Below are 17,229 nucleotides of genomic sequence, written 5' to 3'. Positions count from 1 at the left end.
GGGCCGACCTCCCCGCTGGGGCCCGCGTGGCCACGGCCGCGGCCGCCCGAGGCAGCCCCTCTGTTCCTTCCTCTGCGGGAAGGTGCTCTGTGCCCCCTTGGAAGCCTGGGGAATGAGGGTCTGCCTAGGGGGAGGGTAGCAGAGGGGCTGGAGACCGCCTCAGAGAAAATTAAATTGCACTTGAGGGCAAATTCTATTAGGGAATAGAGCCTGTCTCTCAACAGCCCGCGTCCATTTAGGTGATTAGCTCGGCCCAGTACCTCCACCCGGGGCCTGGCCAGTGCCGGTCCTCAGCTAGGGGAGCGGGGAGGGGCGGGGGGCTTTGGGGAGCCCATTGTCCCTGCCCTAGGACCACCCTTCTGTCACCACTCACAGGCCCCGGGCTCTCTCAAAGTGGCCGGCGGGAAGAGGCACCTGGAGTTTTCCTAGTCCACCCTGCGGTGGGGGTGCCCACGGCAGCCCCACAGGCTCAGGCTGGGGGATCCACACCGGTGAGGTGTGGAGCAGGGCCCAGGTGAGCGGGAGACCACCAGGCCTGGAGTGGATCCAGGGCCGGGCAGGCGGGAGCCGCAGCTGGCCTGTAGGTGCGGAGACACACGCGGGTGGCTGGCCCTGGAGAGGGTAGAATGTGATGAAGATGGGTGGGGCAGGGTGGCACCTGGCATCAGTGCAATTGTAAGACTGAGAAACCTTTGTCGATGTCCACGGATCACCAGCGCGAGATCGCTGGACAGACGCCACCTGCCCGCTGGGAGTCCTGGGGTGAGGAGGGTCTCTGCTCAGCACCTGGCCCTACAGAGGCGCCCCCTACAGGCGGTACTGTGAAGTGCCCGGGTCCCTTTGTTCACTCTCAAATTTCCGTGTATTACGGTTGCTTAGTAAGTATTTTTGTTTTGCTCACTCCCCAAATGCCTGTAACAGCTGGGGCTAGGCGAAGTCGAAGCTGGGGCCAGGAACTCAATCCGGGTCTCTCACACGGGTGCCAGGGACCCGCCTACTTGTCTTACCACCACTGCCTCCCAGGGTCTGCATCGAAGGAAGCTGGAATCAGGAGCCGGGACTTGGAGCCCAGCACTGCTATGCGATGTGCGGACCCCAAGCTGCTACTTCACTTCTGGTCCAAACGCCACCCTCGCTCCTTAGTGTCTGTTGCCGGGAGTGCACGGATGGGTTTGTACGCCATGCACGGCTGCGGGCCAGGAATGTAGATGCAGGCACTGGGGCAGCCGCAGCCAAGCAGCCGACGGTGACTCTGTCAGGCCTGCTTAGGTGCCTGGGCCTGTTATTGCTGGGGTCAGCCGGCTGCATCCTCACGGCTGTGCAGCTGTCAGGCCCCGTTTACCTCCCATCCGTAATGGTCCCTGGCTGTTTATGTACTTCCTGCTCCACGGTGGCACTTGCGGACTTCATTACATCCCCACGTGGTCTCCCGGGACGAGGGCTCCCGAGCACGGGAGAGGCCTGGGGAAGGGACTCAGAAACCAAGACCTGGAGTGGCTGGACTCAGGCTGCAGGCCCGGCCTTCGTGACCTCAGCTCTCCCCCAGCCCGGGGATGCCCCACGCCTGCCGCTGCCGTCTCAGGTGCGTGGTCATCACAGCAGTTGTGGGGGGCTCTCTGTTCTCAGAGGTGGCTGGCACCGTTTTAGGCACGTCCGCAACAGGCCTGCTACGTCCCACGTTTGCCTCTGAACAGTTCCAAGTTGAAAACTTGATTTCCCCCCAAAGGTGCACGTGTATGTTACATGTGTTTTACAGTTAGCACTGAAATTGTAAATACTGTCAAAATGACTTTAGCACCAGGAGCCGTTTGCTGTTTCTGCCACGTCTTTAACCTGCAATAAGAAGAAGTGATCGCCAAAATGCAGCAGTAGGTCTTGGCTTTTTCAAAGGGGGCAACTGAGTTTTAACTGATTTTTAGATTTCTAATTATTTTCTGAAAAGACACCAAGGAATCACCCTAAAACATTTGGCTCCCATTTATGCGATCACACCCTTACACAACACTGTGTGTAGCACGCCACACTCTCCCACCTGGAGTAGACCTTGGGTGTTTACACCAACCGAAAACCACGTGAGGGGCCAGTGGTTAAGACGCCATCCCATACTGGAGCTGGTTCAACTCCCGGCTGCTCTGCTTCCGATCCAGCTCCCTGCTAATGCACCTGGGAAGGCAGCAGCAGATGACCCAAGTGCTTGAGCTCCCTGTGGGAGACCCAGATGGAGCTCCTGGCTCCTGGCTTCAGCCTGGCCCAGCCCAGGCTGTTGCGGCCATTCAGAGAGAGAACCAGTGGATGGAAGATATCTCTCTCTCCCTCTCTGTCTCTTCATCTCTCTCTCTATAACTCTTTCAAATAAATCAATCTTAAAAATGAAAAATCCACATGACAGTGTGTCCACAGGTGACCCAAGGCACATGTCTCTGGTCTGTGCCCATGCAAAGGGCTCCCCTCTCGAGCCTGGGCAGGTGACTTGCTTTCATCAGTCGAATGCAGCAGAACTGCCTATGTGGGCACCGGGGGTCAGTCCTAGAAGGTGGACTCTCTAGGGAGCTTTGAGCCCTCATCCATGTAAGAAGTCCAAGTGCTTTGCTGGAGAGACCATATGGAGTGCTTGAGGAGGGAGACAGAGAGAGAGAGATCGAGAGAGAGTGAGAGAGCGAGCGAGAGAGAGAGCGAGCGAGCGAGCTGTCCCAGGGTTCAGCCCAGCCTGCCCGCCAGCTGAATGCAGCCACATTAATGACCCTGGCAAAACCTGCAGAAGAGCTGCCCAGCTGAAACCAGCCCAGACTGCGGAGTTTGAAGCGAGGACACTTGGGGGCGGCTCAGCGGTGTGCAGAAGGCCCGAGGGCAATGGTGCCCCGGCTCAGCTAAAAACCTCAGTGGCAGTGCAGTAGGACAGCGGTGGTTGGCGGGGGGCACCAACCAACATTTCATGGTGACTTTGCCTGCGCTGTGTGGAGGGAAGAAGAGAAACTGGGCACCTTGGCATGGAAGTGCCACTTGTCACTTCCCCTTGCAGCCCATTGGCAGGGGTGACTCACAGCCCTGCCCCCAGCAGAGCCAGCGGAAGTGCGGCACCCCTGCCCTGGCCAGTGTTCACGGGTGTGCAGGGGCTGACAGGTGGAAATTAGTAGCCACACACAAGGGCCTGGGAGTGAAGAGCCTGCGACCTGGGAACCCCCAAGGCCCACTGCCCCGTGTGTGTGTGTGTGTGTGTGTGTGTGCCCGTGGGGTTGTCTGGAGGGGCAGCTGGAGAGGTAAGCAAGCATCTGGGGACAGAGGGGGCCCCCCCAGACCAGGGCCTCCCCACCCTACAGATCTCTTCCTCAAAGCTGCCTGAGCGGAAGTGCCCTACCAGCCCCTCAGCTCGTGGGACCTGCCGCCCTCGCTGCTGTCCCTGAAGGCCCGTGTCCTGCCGCTGTCTCTCAGTGCCTCTGTCACCCTTCTCCTCTCCTCTCCCCTACCCTGCCCCCTAGGATTTCCTGGTGCACCCTCTGGCCTGTATTCGCGTCACCTGCCCCACCCTACCAGGAGCAGGGGCGGCTGTTCCCACAGCTCCTGGGCATCCCACGGAGCCTGCACAGACAGGTGTCCCCCTACCCCCTCCACTTGCCACCTGGGCACCTCACCAACCTTCCTGTCCCCCTCTGCTCCTCCTCAGGGGAGGCTACCCCCAGCTATCCCATGGAAGGAGACAGAGTTTCTCTTAGGAGACTGTCCCATAAACCGAGGCACCTGTCACTGTGGCCTCCTGGAGGCAGTTTTTATGCATTTATTTGCATTTTATTTGAAAGGCAGAGAGACACAGATAGACGGGCAGAAACATATCTTTCATCCCCTGGCTAGACCAGGCTCAAGCCTGGAGTTGGGACCTCAGTCTGGGTCTCCCGTATGAGTGCCAGGGACCCAAGCACTCGAGTGGTCACCTGCTGCCCCCCAGGGTGTGCACTGGCAGGAAGCTCAGGCACTCCAGTGCAGGATGTAGCCTAACCCCAGTAGCCTAACCCCAGTAGCCTAACCCCAGTAGCCTACTAGCTTAACCACAGTAAGTTCCTGCCCCTTGGAGCCAGTTCTTAAAACACATTTGCAAGGCCTTTAACAACCCCATCCGAAACACACCTACAACATCAGTTCAGTCTTTTTAGCCATGAAATAGGATGGTGGTGAGCAGAAGTGTTGCTCCAGCCACAGGCTGGATGTCAAAAAGGAATTGTTGCCAAGAGCAGCAGAATTAGCCCCAGGGCGGGAGGTGACAGCTTCCTTTGGGCTGCTAATCCACCGTGAAGGCGCATTTCACACTCCGGGCTCTGGAACAGGCCTGCAGGGAATTGTTCCGGGAGAGTAATTTGTGCATCCTGCCACACACGTTCAGGGCTGGCGCTCAGGGCCTGAGCCGAGCTGAGCGGGCTATGACTGAGCCTGGTCTCGGGGAGCCCAGGGCTGGACCTCTGACCCGTGCTTGGGAGAGGGCTGGCCAAGCTGATCGGCACGCCTGGCGCTGTGTCATCCCAGTCACTCACCCCAGCACCCTGATAGTGCACTGGGAGAGCCTCTTGCCAGGCCTACTGGACAGGTCTGTCTGGGGGCTGCCCAGCAGTACGGCAGCCGCAGTTTTATTTCTTTTTTTAAATCATATTTGCAAACTGTTTTTAAAAGATTTATTTACTTATTTGAAAGTCAGAATTACAGAGAGACAGGGAGAGACAGAGAAGGAGAGGGAGAGGGAGAGGGAGAGGGAGAGGGAGAGGGAGAGGGAGAGGGAGAGGGAGATCTTCCATCCACTTGTTCATTCCCCAAATGGTTGCAATGCATAGGCAGGACTGGGCAGATCTGAAGTCAGGAGCCAAGAGTCCCCTCAGGGCCTCCTACGTGAGTGCAGAGGCCCAAGCACCTGGGCCATCCTCCAATGCTTTCCCAGGCCATTAGCAGGGGAGCTGAACCAGAAGTGGAGCAGCCGGGACTCCGACACAGCACCCACGTGGGATGCTGGTGCTGCAGACGGTGGCTTGACCTTCTATGCCACAGCGCCAGCCCCGCAGCCTCGGTTTCAGACACAGCCAGTTCTGCTGCCGGTCTTCTTCAGCACGACACAGGGGTCCGCGAACCGTGGACCTTTGGGCGTGTGCTTTTAGTCCTGTTTAAGAAGTGCTCCCAGCCGGCGCCGTGGCTCACTAGGCTAATCCTCTGCCTAGCAGCGCCGGCACACTGGGTTCTAGTCCCGGTCGGGGCGCCGGATTCTGTCCCAGTTGCCCCTCTTCCAGTCCAGCTCTCTGCTGTGGCCAGGGAGTGCAGTGGAGGATGGCCCAAGTGCTTGGGACCCTGCACCCCATGGGAGACCAGGATAAGTACCTGGCTCCTGCCATCGGATCAGCGCGGTGCGGCGGCCATTGGAGGGTAAACCAACAGCAAAAGGAAGACCTTTCTCTCTGTCTCTCTCTCTCTCACTGTCCACTCTGCCTGTAAAAAAAAAAAAAAAAAAAAAAAAAAAAAAAAAAAAAGTGCTGGCCTCCCATGTTTTCTGTTACCATTGCCGTGATTTGTGCGCTCCATGTCTAGGTTCCTAACTCCCTCCAGTCCACCTTGGGTGTAAGCGGGAGGCCCAGGTGTTTCCTGTGCAAAGCGAGCCAGCTTCTCCGTGCCCGTCGGCCCACCTGCTGATCTATGATGCCACCTTCATTGTACGCTGTTTCCCTGTAGTCATGGGTCTTCCCCTGGTCTTTCTATTGTGACCCATCGGTCCATTTGTTGGTTGCTGCACTAAAAAATCTCACTTTGCAAGTTGTCAGCTATGAGAGTTTTGTAGGATGCTGTAATTTCTCATAGGACAAATCTTACTCTGCTCCCCCCCCCAAAAAAAAACACCTGACTCAGCAACCCAGGGACTTTTAATTATCCAATAAATTTCAGAATGAGTTTGTTGAGTTCTACTAAAAAATCCAAGTAGACTTTGGTGTTACATTGACTATAGATTAATCTTGTGGTTTTTAAAAAAATTTATTTATTTGAAAGAGTTACACAGAGAGAAAGAAAGAGAGAGGTCTTCCATCTGCTGGTTCACTCCCCAATTGGCTGCAATGGCCAGAGCTGTGCCAATCCAAAGCCAGGAGCCAGGAGCTTCTTCCAGGTCTCCCATGTGGGTGCAGGGGCCCAAGAACTTGGGCCATCTTCTACTGCTTTCCCAGGCTATAGCAGAGGGCTAGATCGGGCTAAATGGAGCAGCCAGGTCTCCAACTGGTGCCCATATGGAATGCTGGCGCTTCAGGCCAGGGCATTAACCTGCTGCGCCACAGCGCTGGCCCCGACTGTAGATTAATTTTGATCCTTTGTCTTTACATAACAAGCTTTCCATGCATCACCACAGACCACCTCTCTGATCTTTATGTCCTAGGAAGACCGTCACCCATAGCATTCATCCCCTGGTGTGATCCTTGTTCATTCATCTCTTGTGACGATCTCTGATGGTGTCTGTCTCTTCCTGTAGCCTTGCCATGGCAGTGGGGTCAGGGGCCTCACTCCCATATGTCCCCGTGCCCCCAGTGCCTCCATGTCACTGAACCGACTTTTCTGATGACACAAGCTGAAGATCAGAAAAGCTGAACTTGCCAAGGTTGCAAAGGGTGTCAGCCTCAGGACTGAGATTTGTGATGGAAGAGAAATGAGGAAAAGCACATTGGGGCCCCACGGAGGTGAGCGGGGTCTCAGCGAGGACACTGGCCAGCACCCTGCAGGGACGAGGGAGATTCTCCAAGACTGAATGACAGGAAGGAGGGCAGGTAGGAAGCGCCCCCTGGCCACGGGCCAGGGCAGGAAGGAGAGCCTGGAGTCCTGCAGACAGGGCCTCCCCCCACCCCACCCCCCCCCGAAGGGAGGGCGGAGAGTTGCCAGAGCACAGAGTGCATTCAGGAGGTGGGGAAGAGGAGTTTGCTGGCTTCAGGGAGAGGGAAAAGAAACTGTGGGTGCCAGGCTTGGAGAGGAAGGCCAGGTGCTGGACGCTACCCACCCGGAGAGTCGGGGCAGCCAGAGGAAGGCGGGAGCGACCAGGGCAGGGACCCAGGAACCGTGGCGCCACACTGCGTGTGCTGGCGTGGCAGCACCTACAAGGGCCCAGCACCACGCCAGCTAATTGGGCGTGCCTTGCCCCATGTGCACAACCAGTGGGTCAGAAAGGGCGTGCCAGGGACCGGCAGGCAGGGGCCACTTTGACTCCACTGTTCTGATTTTCTGAGTATTCTAAGCATGTCTTAATATTCAAAACAATTAATGGAATTACAATTTTTTTAAAAAAGATTTATTTATTTGAAATGCAGAGTCAGAGAGGCAGAGGCAGAGGCAGAGGCAGAGAGAGAGAGAGAGAGAGAGAGGTCTTCCATCCACTGATTCACTTCCCAGATGGCTGCAACAGCTGGAGCTGGGCCAATCCAAAGGCAGGAGCCAGGAGCTTATTCCAGGTCTTCCACATGGGTGCAGGGGCCCAAGGATCTGGGCCATCCTCCACTGCTGTCTCAGGCCACAGCAGAGAGCTGGATCGGAAGTGGAGCAGCTGGGACTCGAACCGGCGCCCATATGGGATGCCAACACTGTAGACAGGATTTTTAACCTGCTGCACCACAGCATGTGCCCCACAGTGTTTTTTGAAGGAACAAAAAATGAGAAAGGCAGGGCTTTGAATACTGCTGCCCTTGGAGAGAATGGCCCATGCCCTCGCTGCGTGGTTCTCCAAGGCAAGGCAGTGCCTCCGAGGGCTCAGTGCCCAGTGTCCAGCACCTCCCGCCCCTGGCGCAGGCAGCTCCTGCCGGCATGGGCTTCCTGGTTGTCCTTTGTCACTTGGCTCTCGGTGTCCACACCCATCCCAGCCCTGCACACGGCAAGTAGCAGCAAAGGCAGACACTGAAAATGAGCACGCACACAGCTGGAACTCGTCCACGTGCACGGTCTGGCAAACCACGCCTTCAAGCTCTCCTCGCCCCTTTTCTTTTTCCTAAGGTTTTATTTACTTATTTGAAAGGCAGAGTTACAGGGAGAGGCAAGACAGGGACAGAGAGAGATCTTCCATCCACTGGTTCACTCCCAAAATGGCTGCAATGGCCAGAGCTGGGCCAGGGCGAAGCCAGAAGCTGGGAGCACTTGAGCCATCATCCACTGCTTTCCTCGGCATACTAGCAAGAAGCTGGATCAGAAGTGGAGCACCGTGTTCGCGCAGGCGGCAGTAGCTGCACCCCTGTTACACGCCAGGTGCCCTGTCAAACCCAGGGGCTGCAGTGAGAGAGGACAACCGTTCACCCACACAGAGCTGACAGCGACAATAGCTGGTGCTCTGGGACCTCAGGGATGGTCACCCAGCTCGGGCTTGGGTGGCCAAGGGCACTTTGCAGAGGGAGGGGTGTCCCAGCCGAGTCTAAACCAGGGCCACGTGCTGTGGGCTGGGCGTGCAGGAAAGCGAGTGAGGCCAGCCAGGTCCATCCTCAAGACACAGCTGTGGTCTGCCTGAATGTCAGATACTGGGAATGTTCTTCACTTCCTCTCCCACTTTTCGTAGAACATGATTCACCTAGTTAGACACGTCAGTTCAGGGAAGTACTTTCCCGCATCTGAATCAACCGTGCAAACGCAAGGGTACTGCACGCACACGGAGAAGGAGAAGGGAGAGGTGTGGACTGCAGCTTTGGATAGGAAAGGGCCCATGTGGGCAGCTCTTCTGTTTGATGACTTGAAGGTCATCCAGGTTTTCACCAATATCTCTGATTATTACAGGTTTTCAGCAATGAAATTACTGAACCAAAGGGAATAGACATTTTTAGGTGGGCATGTCTTGCCATATCTGTATTATTTTTCCAATTTCTTTACAATTAATATGATAACCTTTCAGCATCAAACTGAATTCTTACTTGAGGTATAAAAAATGATATTGCAAGGCCAGCGCTGTGGCGTAGTAGGCTAAGCCTCTGCCTGCAGTGCCAGCATTCCATATGGGCGCTGGTTCATGTCCCGGCTGCTCTACCAATCCAGCTCTCTGCCATGGCCTGGGAAAGCAGTAGAAGATGGCCCAAGTCCTTGGGCCCCTGCACCCACATGGGAGACTGGGAAGAAGCTCCTGGCTTCAGATCAGCCAGCTCTAGCCATTGCGGCCACTGGGGAGTGAGCCTGTGGATGGAAGACCTCTCTCTCTGTCTCTCCCTCTCTCTGTCTGTAACTCTACCTCTGAAATAAATAAATAAGATCTCTGAAAATGATATTGCATGCATTTTCCACTTCTATTATTACTGAAGTACAATGTTGCTTCTTGTATTTATTGAGTTTGTATTTCTTCTTTTATGAGTTGACAGTTCACGTGCTTGGCCCTTTAAATGTTTTTAACTGTACAAGTGTACATATCTATTGAATGAGAAAATACAGGTAAGTAAAAAGGAAAACACACACTCCAAATCCCACCAGTACTGACCACTAACTACTGTTAACATTTTGGCTTGCACATTCTTGGTTTTACTCACATATTTGGTATCCCTAAGTAATCGTGCATTTTATTTTTCAAAAATAAGATCACAATTTTCTAAACCATCCTTTTTAAAAGATTTTATTTATTTACATGAAAGGTAGAGTTACAGAGAGTGAGAGGAAGACACAGAGAGAAAGGTCTTCCATCCGCTGGTTCACTCCCCACCTGGCTGCAACAGGGCTGGAGCTGAGCCGATCTGAAGCCAGGAGCCAGGAGCTTCTTCCAAGTCTCCCCATGCGGGTGCAGGGGCCCAAGGACTTGACCTATCTTCTACTGCTTTCCCAGGCATTAGCAGAAAGCTGGATGGGAAGTGGAGCCGGGACTAGAACCGGCGCCCATATGGGATGCTGGCGCCGCAAGCAGAGGATTAACCTACTGCGCCACAGTGCCGGCCCCCGAACCATTCTTGTAACATGATGTGTTCTCTTAAATAATTGTGAAAGTAATTTCAGGTTTAAAAATATACATTCAAATGATTGTTAATGTGTGTGTTGTATTCCATTGTAATGATGTATCAGAATTTAATCAACCTCCCATTTTGGACTTTAGGTTAATCTTGTTTTGATATTATAAATATTCATCATGTAGCAAATCTTAGTAAATATCCTCTATTACTTCCTTAGGATAAATTCCAGAAATAGAACTGTTGGATCAAAGGTTATATATTTTCTTAAGGCTTTTAAAACATATTGCCAGTTACATTCCATTACAAATTACACATTTCCCAAAGGTTGTATCAGTTTATGCTGCCAATAGCAGTGTCTGAGAAGACCCAAGATGGACTGCACTTTCTTTTTTTTAAGGATTTACTTATTTATTTATTTGAAAGTCAGAGATACAGAGAGAAGGAGAGAGAAATCTATCTGCTGCTTCACTCCCTGAATGGCCCCAGTAGCCGGCTCTGGGCCATGCTATCGCCAGGAGCCAGGAGCTTCCTCCAGGTCGCCCACGTGGGTGCAGAGGCCCAAGGACTTGGGCCATCCTCTGCTGCTTTCCCAGCCCATAGCAGGGAGCTGGGTTAAAAGTGGAGTAGACAGGACTTGAACCAGCACCCATATGGGATGCGGGCGCCACAGGCAGAGGCTTTACCCGCTACACCACGGTGTAGCCCCTGGAATACAGTTTCTTGAGGAGGCCTCAACAGTATCTCCCACCTCACATGGTCAGAATGTGGACCCCAGGACTTCTCCCCGTGAACCGCATGGGCCGTTGTGTCTCCTCATGGGTGAGTAGCTGCACTGGACTCAAGCAACAGGGAATAGCAAAAGTAAGGCTGACTTCTAAAAATGTCACCCACCCCACCTTGTTCTGTTGGGATTCTTGCTTTGGCGCTCAGCCCCCATGCTGGGAGGCAGTCCAGCCACCCACCAGAAGCCTAGGAGGGAAGAGAGGCCCCTAGTCACGGCCAGGTCAGTGTGCCACCTGAGCCACACCCACGGAGCGGACCGGAGACAAGCTGCTCTGAGCTGAGCTCTGCTCACTTTACAAGTTCATGTGCAAACCACTGCATTCCATCGGAGTTGGCGTCCCATGGCAATAGATAACTGTTACGTTGCATTTCCTTTCACTCTGGCTAACACTATATTACTATGTTATTATTACTATTGTTATTATATCCTCCCAAGGATAGGCAAAAAGTGGAATCTATGGGTGGTACAGTGGGATAAGCTGTCCCTGGAGGCACTGGCATTCATGTTGGAGAGTGGTTTGAAGCCTGGCTACTCTGCTTCCCACGCAGCTCTGCTGTGCCTGGGAAAGCAGATGAAAATGGCCCAAGTACTTGAGCCCCAGCACCCATGTGGGAGACCGGGATGGAGTTAGGGGCTCCTTGCTTTGGCCTGGTATAGCCTTTCCCATTGCAGCCATTCAGAGAGTGAACTAGAGGATAAAGACCTCTCTCTTTCTCTCAAATAAATAAAAATAAATCTTAAAAAGAAAAGTGCATCTCTCCTTTGGTGCTTTGGCCCATTATTTTGAGATGGGCGTCAGTGCTCCTCTTATTTACAACAGAACTTTACGATCCTTTCATCCTATTTATTTTCCTTGTCATTTTCTTCCTTTCAAAAGAAATAGCAGGGGGCTGGCCCCGTGGCTTAGTAGGTTAAGCCTCTGCCTGTGATGCAGGCAATCGCACATGGTCGCTGGTTCGTGTCCCGGCTGCTCCGCTTCTGATCCAGCTCTCTGCTATGGCCTGGGAAAGCAGTGGAAGATGGCCCAAGTCCTTGGGCCCCTGCACCCATGTGGGAGACCCGGAAGAAGCTCCTGGCTTCAGATCAGCCCAGCTACAGCCATTGCGGCCATTTGGGGGAGTGAAGCAGCAGATGGAAAAACCTCTCTTTCTCTCTGTCTCTCCCTCACTCTCTGTGATTCTGCCTCGCACATAAATAAATAAATCTTAAAAAAAATGATGTCAAGGTGACTGAACTCTCTATATCTTTCAGTGTTTTTACCCTTTCACAAAGAGTATTAGATTCTATTTTCCTCTGGCTTCTTCATGAGTTTGTTGGCTTTTTTTTTTTTTTTTTTTTTTTTAAGATAGAAGCAAAATCAAAGGTGTTCTAGGCGTTCACCCAGCAAGGGATCTGCTACAGCTGAGGCAGACTGAGGGGGCGGGCCTATTCCTCCCAGGTGAGCCTCAAACTCCAGGCGGGGCACCTGCTGGGGCTCGGCGTTGCCTTCTTCATAGCGTGGCCCCAGCTCCAGCACAAGGCGGCCCCCTGAGATCGTGCGCACTAAGACGGGAGGCGTGAAGAAGCACCCGGGTGCCCAGCATGGCACAGCCTCTGGTGAGGGAGCTGCTTGATCCACACCGGGGTGCCGGCAAAGGCCCTGCAGGAGGCAAGCTAACTGCAGGGGTCACACCGCTTGCCTGCGCTGCAGCTGGACTGGAACCCAGGCCTGTCCCGAGTGTGCTCGCTTCCAGGCCAGCCTGGATTGCAAACAGCTGTTGTAGGCCCTGCTGCCCTCCTTCACCCACACCCCTGCCAAGGCTGCAGAGGAGGCGCCTGCCCAAAGATGGGGCGGCCTCCGTTTGGACCCCAAGAATGCTGAAGCAAGCAACCCCTCAGGCCCAGCCACCCCACGGCCTCCAGCTCCTGGCTTTGTGTCCCCCAGTAGGGCTCGGCTGCCTCCTGTCACCTCCCTGCTGGCCTCCCGCCTTCCAGGCACTTAACCCAATCTGCAAATTGGTCTCATTTGTTATCTGCGGCTCCCACTGGAAGCAGAGCTCCGCACCTCAGCTGCTAGTGCAGGGCGGCAGGGAGAGAGCCTCCCTCGCCCTGGAGGGCAGAGATGTCTGTGCAGAGGCCCTGGGTCCACAGTGTCCGTCTTTGTCAGCCTCGGGTGTGCTTCCTCCCGCTGCCGGTGCTACCTGTTCCTGCCGGCCAACACCTGCTCCTCTCTCTGAGCCCAGCGCGGAGGTGTCCCTGGGGACATCGTCCCTGCACCCACAGTAGGTGGCAAGCCAGGCCCCAGAACAAGGGGCCTCTGCTAGGCTAGGCAGGTGCCCCTGGGGACCCTTTTCCGCCACGGGAGCACCTCAAGGCGCAGAGAGACAATCCAGAAAGGCCGTAGCGAGCAGCAGGCGGGCTCCCAGCCTGGCAGAGCGGCCGGGGGAGGGGACCAGCTGGTGGGCGACGCTGGTTTATCGACGCTGAGGACGCACAGAGCCCTGGGGAAATCAAGGTGAAAGGCTGCAGCCCCGCCTATCAATCAGCGGGGCCGGGACAGGCAGCTGTGCGGACGGGTCCCTGGACCAGGGCAATCAGGACACCGCCAGCTCTGTGAGGGCCGCCCCAGGCCCAGGCATTGCGGGGGCCCGGCCGCCCGCCCGCCGCTGCTCCAGCACAGCCTTAATGGGGGAACACCCGCCACCGGCTTTCAAAAACATGGTCTCGGGACAGGCGCTGGGCGCGGTGGTTGCGCCGCCTTTAGGAACCCCTGCACCCCATGGTGGAGAGTCTGGGTTCAAGTCCCAGCTCAGCTTCCTGCTAATGGAGCGCGCTGGGGAGGCAGCAGGTGGAGGCTCAGGGACTGGGGTCCCTCACCTGAGACCCACGTGGCATTCCTGGCTCCTGGCTTGCGGACTGTGCTCGGGCCTTTGCAGAGTGAACCAGCAGATGGGGAGTGCTCTCTCTGTGCCTCTCACATTAAAATCCTCTGCACTTGACATTGTGTGGGCAACCAGGTAGTGGGGGGGGGGGGAGGTGATCAGTGGTCTTGGCCCAGAGGGCACACCTGAACACTGGCCGTGGGATCCTACCTGTCAGCTTCCCAGACCCAGCCAGTGCCTGACAGGGCAGCAGGAGAGCGGAGGCAGCCTAGGACCAGGGAGGGAACAGGCGGGTGGCTGGGAGCAGCGCTCTGGGAGGGAATCCACCCAGGAGCTCAGCAGCTAAAGAGGTCAAGTGAGTGACATGGGCAGGGGACAGGGTGGGAGAGCCCTGCCCCCAACCCCCCACCCCAGCTGCCGGCAGAGGGAGTGTCCTGGGCATCCCACCTGCTTCCCCCACCCCCCCACCAGTGCTGAGGCCATCTGAGTAGAGTGAAGATGTCAGAGAAAACCCCAAATCGGATTGGGGCTCCTGCTCCCCCTTAATGAGGTTCATTATCAGCTGCTCTGATCCTGGTAAAACCCAGCAGGCAGGATTAGGGGCAGGCTCCCTAATCCGCTGTCTCCTCCCTGCTGAGCAGCCAGCCAAGGCCTGGCCCAGGAGGGGTGGCCGGGGGGGGGGTCCCAGAGTCCCGGTGCGGGGTGGAGACTGCAGGAGCTGGGCACCCAGAGCTCCGTGCACAGTGCGGGAGGATACACCCTCCTACCTCCCCCCACCACCATGGCCGGGAGCTGTGTCCTGGGGAAACCCAGGGGTGGCTGAGCCCCATGCATCCTGTTCACACCTGGACATTGGGTGTCTAGAGTCGCAGGCTGAAGAACACACACTGAAGCTTGCCTTAACAAAAATAATTTATTCCACAGCCCTCCCAAGCGGTGGGGGGTGCAGTGGGAAGCAAGCGTGGGAACAGCACTGCCCTCCTTCCCCTCCCCAGCGGGAGGGGGAGCCCCGAGAGGGAAGCTGCTCCCACGCCGTCCTCAACCCCACAACCTCCACATCCAACGTGAGCATCGATTTGGGGACCAAAGTAAAAAGGCAAGACCCAGCTCAGGGGGGGAGACGAAGCCCAAGGGGGCCAAGCCAAACACATCTGCAGCCACCACCTTTCTCTGTGGCTTCCCAGAACCAAGGCACTGTCGACCCCAGCCTCCTCCTTGTCCTAGGCCAACTCGGCCAGGCAGGTCCCCACAAACCCCACCCGACACGCCCTGCGGCAGACCCCAGGGACCCAGACCCCCAGGAAGTCTGAGGGGCTGCCACAGAGGCCACTTCCTGTCCAGAAGGGCGCTGTGGAGTCTGACTCGAGCCCACCCGGCCGGGGGTGGGGGCACCCTCCTCTGGCTGCAGTACCTTGGAAACCCTGGCCTCAGTTGCCCAAGACCAAGCAAGAGAGATTGAAGCTTTGGTGGGAATGGGGTAGGACCTCAGATGAGCTGGGAAACAGGACGCAGGTGGAGAGGCGAGGGGCTGAGCCGCCCCAGACCACTGCCCGTGGGGGCCGGTGAGCCTGGACCCTGATCCATGGAACTCTCCTTCCCAGCAGCCCCAGGGGGGCCCATGGGGTAACTGGTTCTCGCGGACACCCCACCGTCCTGGGCTGGTGGGACGGGAGCGGTGAGGTGGTGGCTGCTGCTCCTGCCCCCTCGCACGCATGCGCAGTGGCTCAGGCTGCAGAGTGGCCCGCATGGCCCTTCAGGGCCCTTATCCTGGCCCGGAAGAAGGTGTACACGGCCAGCAGGCCCATAAAGGACAGGGAGTAGAGCCCCACGCAGAGGCTGGCATCCAGGTGGGAGAAGCCGCCGCCCAAGACCTGCAGCCATTGGCCTGGGGCCCGCCTGGCTCCCGCCCTGGGCTCCTCCTCCAGGATGCCGGCCAGCAGCTCAGCACCGCGACCCACACGCCTCAGCTCTGAAGGGCCCCGGGGCTGGTTGCCGGCCAGCAGCACAGCCCCCGTGTCTCTCCTGCTCAGGCGTCGCTGCCCCAGCACAGCCCCCTGCGGCTCTGGCTCGGGGTGACCCGCCTCGGGTCCCTGGGCTGCAGCACCAGGGACAGTGGCCCCGGGGGACTCCGCCTCCTCGGCCTGCTCGGCGCCCAGAGTGGCGTTGCCGGTCGTCAACTCCAGGGCGCCCACCACCAGCTTCGGGGCAGCCGCCACAGCCTGTGGCCCCCTCCGGGGGGCCCGCCCAGCTGGAGGGGGGTCCAGGGCGATGTTTCCAGGGGAGAAGTGGCCCTTGAGGAAGTTGAGAGTGGCACCCACGTCCCACACCGGCGTGCCCTGGAGTTCGTTGTGGCAGGCGGAGCAGAGTTCACGGGGCGGCCACTGCACCTTGGGGAACTGGGGGTCCTCGCTGGGGGCGCCTGAGAGGAAGCACACACAGGTCGGTTGGGGCAGGCTGCAGCCCGCCTCCTCCCCAGAATGGGCTGCAAGAGAACCAGGCACAGAGCTGGCCTGCCCCCGCGGGCACTGGGGGCACCTGCCCACTCGGCCCCTGGTGTGTTGGCCACTGTCCCCCTCTGCTGACGTGACCACCAACCTGAACCCCAGGGCCAGGGTCTCAGCGACCTGTCCTGCAGTCCTTGGTTGGTCTGAAAGTATCTTTTTAGATTATTTGAAAATTTCCAAATTTTCCGAAGTGGAAATACACTCCATTTCACTAGCTAAAGGGAAAATCATTTTAAGACAAGATTTCACTATGCATGGCACCCTCCTTCACCCACATTCAGCCTTTGGGTCAGGGGTCTCCCAGGAGTGGGGGAGGGGAAGGCCTGGGGGTCCTTGGCAGAATGGGGCAGTAGTCTGGCTACAGGCTGTTGGGACCCCAGGTGGGGTCAGTACGTGGAGCAGAGCACCACCAGGGAACACTCCCCTAGGAAGCCCCTCTCCCAAAGGTTCAGCCAGGAGACAGAAACCAGGGATCATGAAGCAGCCAGCCGCAGCAGGAGGGCGGCGTTGGGGGCGGGGGCAACAAGTAGATTCGGAGGCCGTGAGGCTCAGCCTGCACGCGCTAATTGCCCCTGTGATGGGCCAGGCCCCCTCCCCGCAGAGGGTGGGGGACGGCCTGCTCTGGGGCCCTTGGGGAGAGACCAAGGCTCCTGGTCCTCCAGCTGCAGCTGAGGGCAGCCGAGGTCACGAGGTCACGGGGCTGGAGGGTCAAGCAGAGCATTTGGTGGCTGGGCGGGGCGGGGCAGGCGGGAGATAGGCACGTGTCTTCCTTTCAAAGTCCACCAGGAGGCCCCGGGAGACCCTAGGCGCCAGCACTGCCACCTGCTCCGTTCAGCTTCTTTCACTCGGGCTCCTCCCCCAAGCCTCCCACCCAGGGAGTGCTACAGTCACGGCCACGTGGACTCCTCTCCCCATAGACAGGCTGGCCTCCTGTCCACAGATGGCTCCCTCCTCGCCCTACAGGCCTGGAGTTCAATGCTTTTGCCTGTCTGTCCCATCCCACCCCTGTGAACCGGAAAGAAACTGCTGACAATGGAGGAAATGCGGGAGACAAGGCCTCCCTCAGAGGAACCAGGCCCTGGCCTCTCCCAGCTGCCTACTGGAACACTCGACCCTTCCCAGCAAGTGGGAACCCGCAACTCTCTCCTCCTGTGAGTTTGTGTAAGGGGCCAACAGCCAGA

General features: G+C 56.9%; 1 protein-coding gene across 1 annotated transcript in view; it reads right to left on the bottom strand.

Annotated features, from left to right (window-relative positions):
• Positions 1-14,438: 14,438 nt before the first annotated feature.
• The window catches only part of QSOX1 (quiescin sulfhydryl oxidase 1), a 34,991-nt gene continuing 32,200 nt past the window's right edge, over positions 14,439-17,229 (bottom strand). The window contains exon 12 of the mRNA XM_002715011.5: positions 14,439-15,963. Coding sequence (XP_002715057.2) covers positions 15,269-15,963 — 695 coding nt within the window. The 3' untranslated portion in view covers positions 14,439-15,268. The remainder of the gene's footprint in view (positions 15,964-17,229) is intronic.

The sequence above is a fragment of the Oryctolagus cuniculus genome, chromosome 7 (assembly GCF_964237555.1).
Source record: "Oryctolagus cuniculus chromosome 7, mOryCun1.1, whole genome shotgun sequence".
Classification (NCBI taxonomy): Eukaryota; Metazoa; Chordata; class Mammalia; order Lagomorpha; family Leporidae; genus Oryctolagus; species Oryctolagus cuniculus.
The sequence above is the reverse complement of the archived record's forward strand: the minus strand, read 5'-3'. Positions and strand labels throughout refer to the sequence as shown.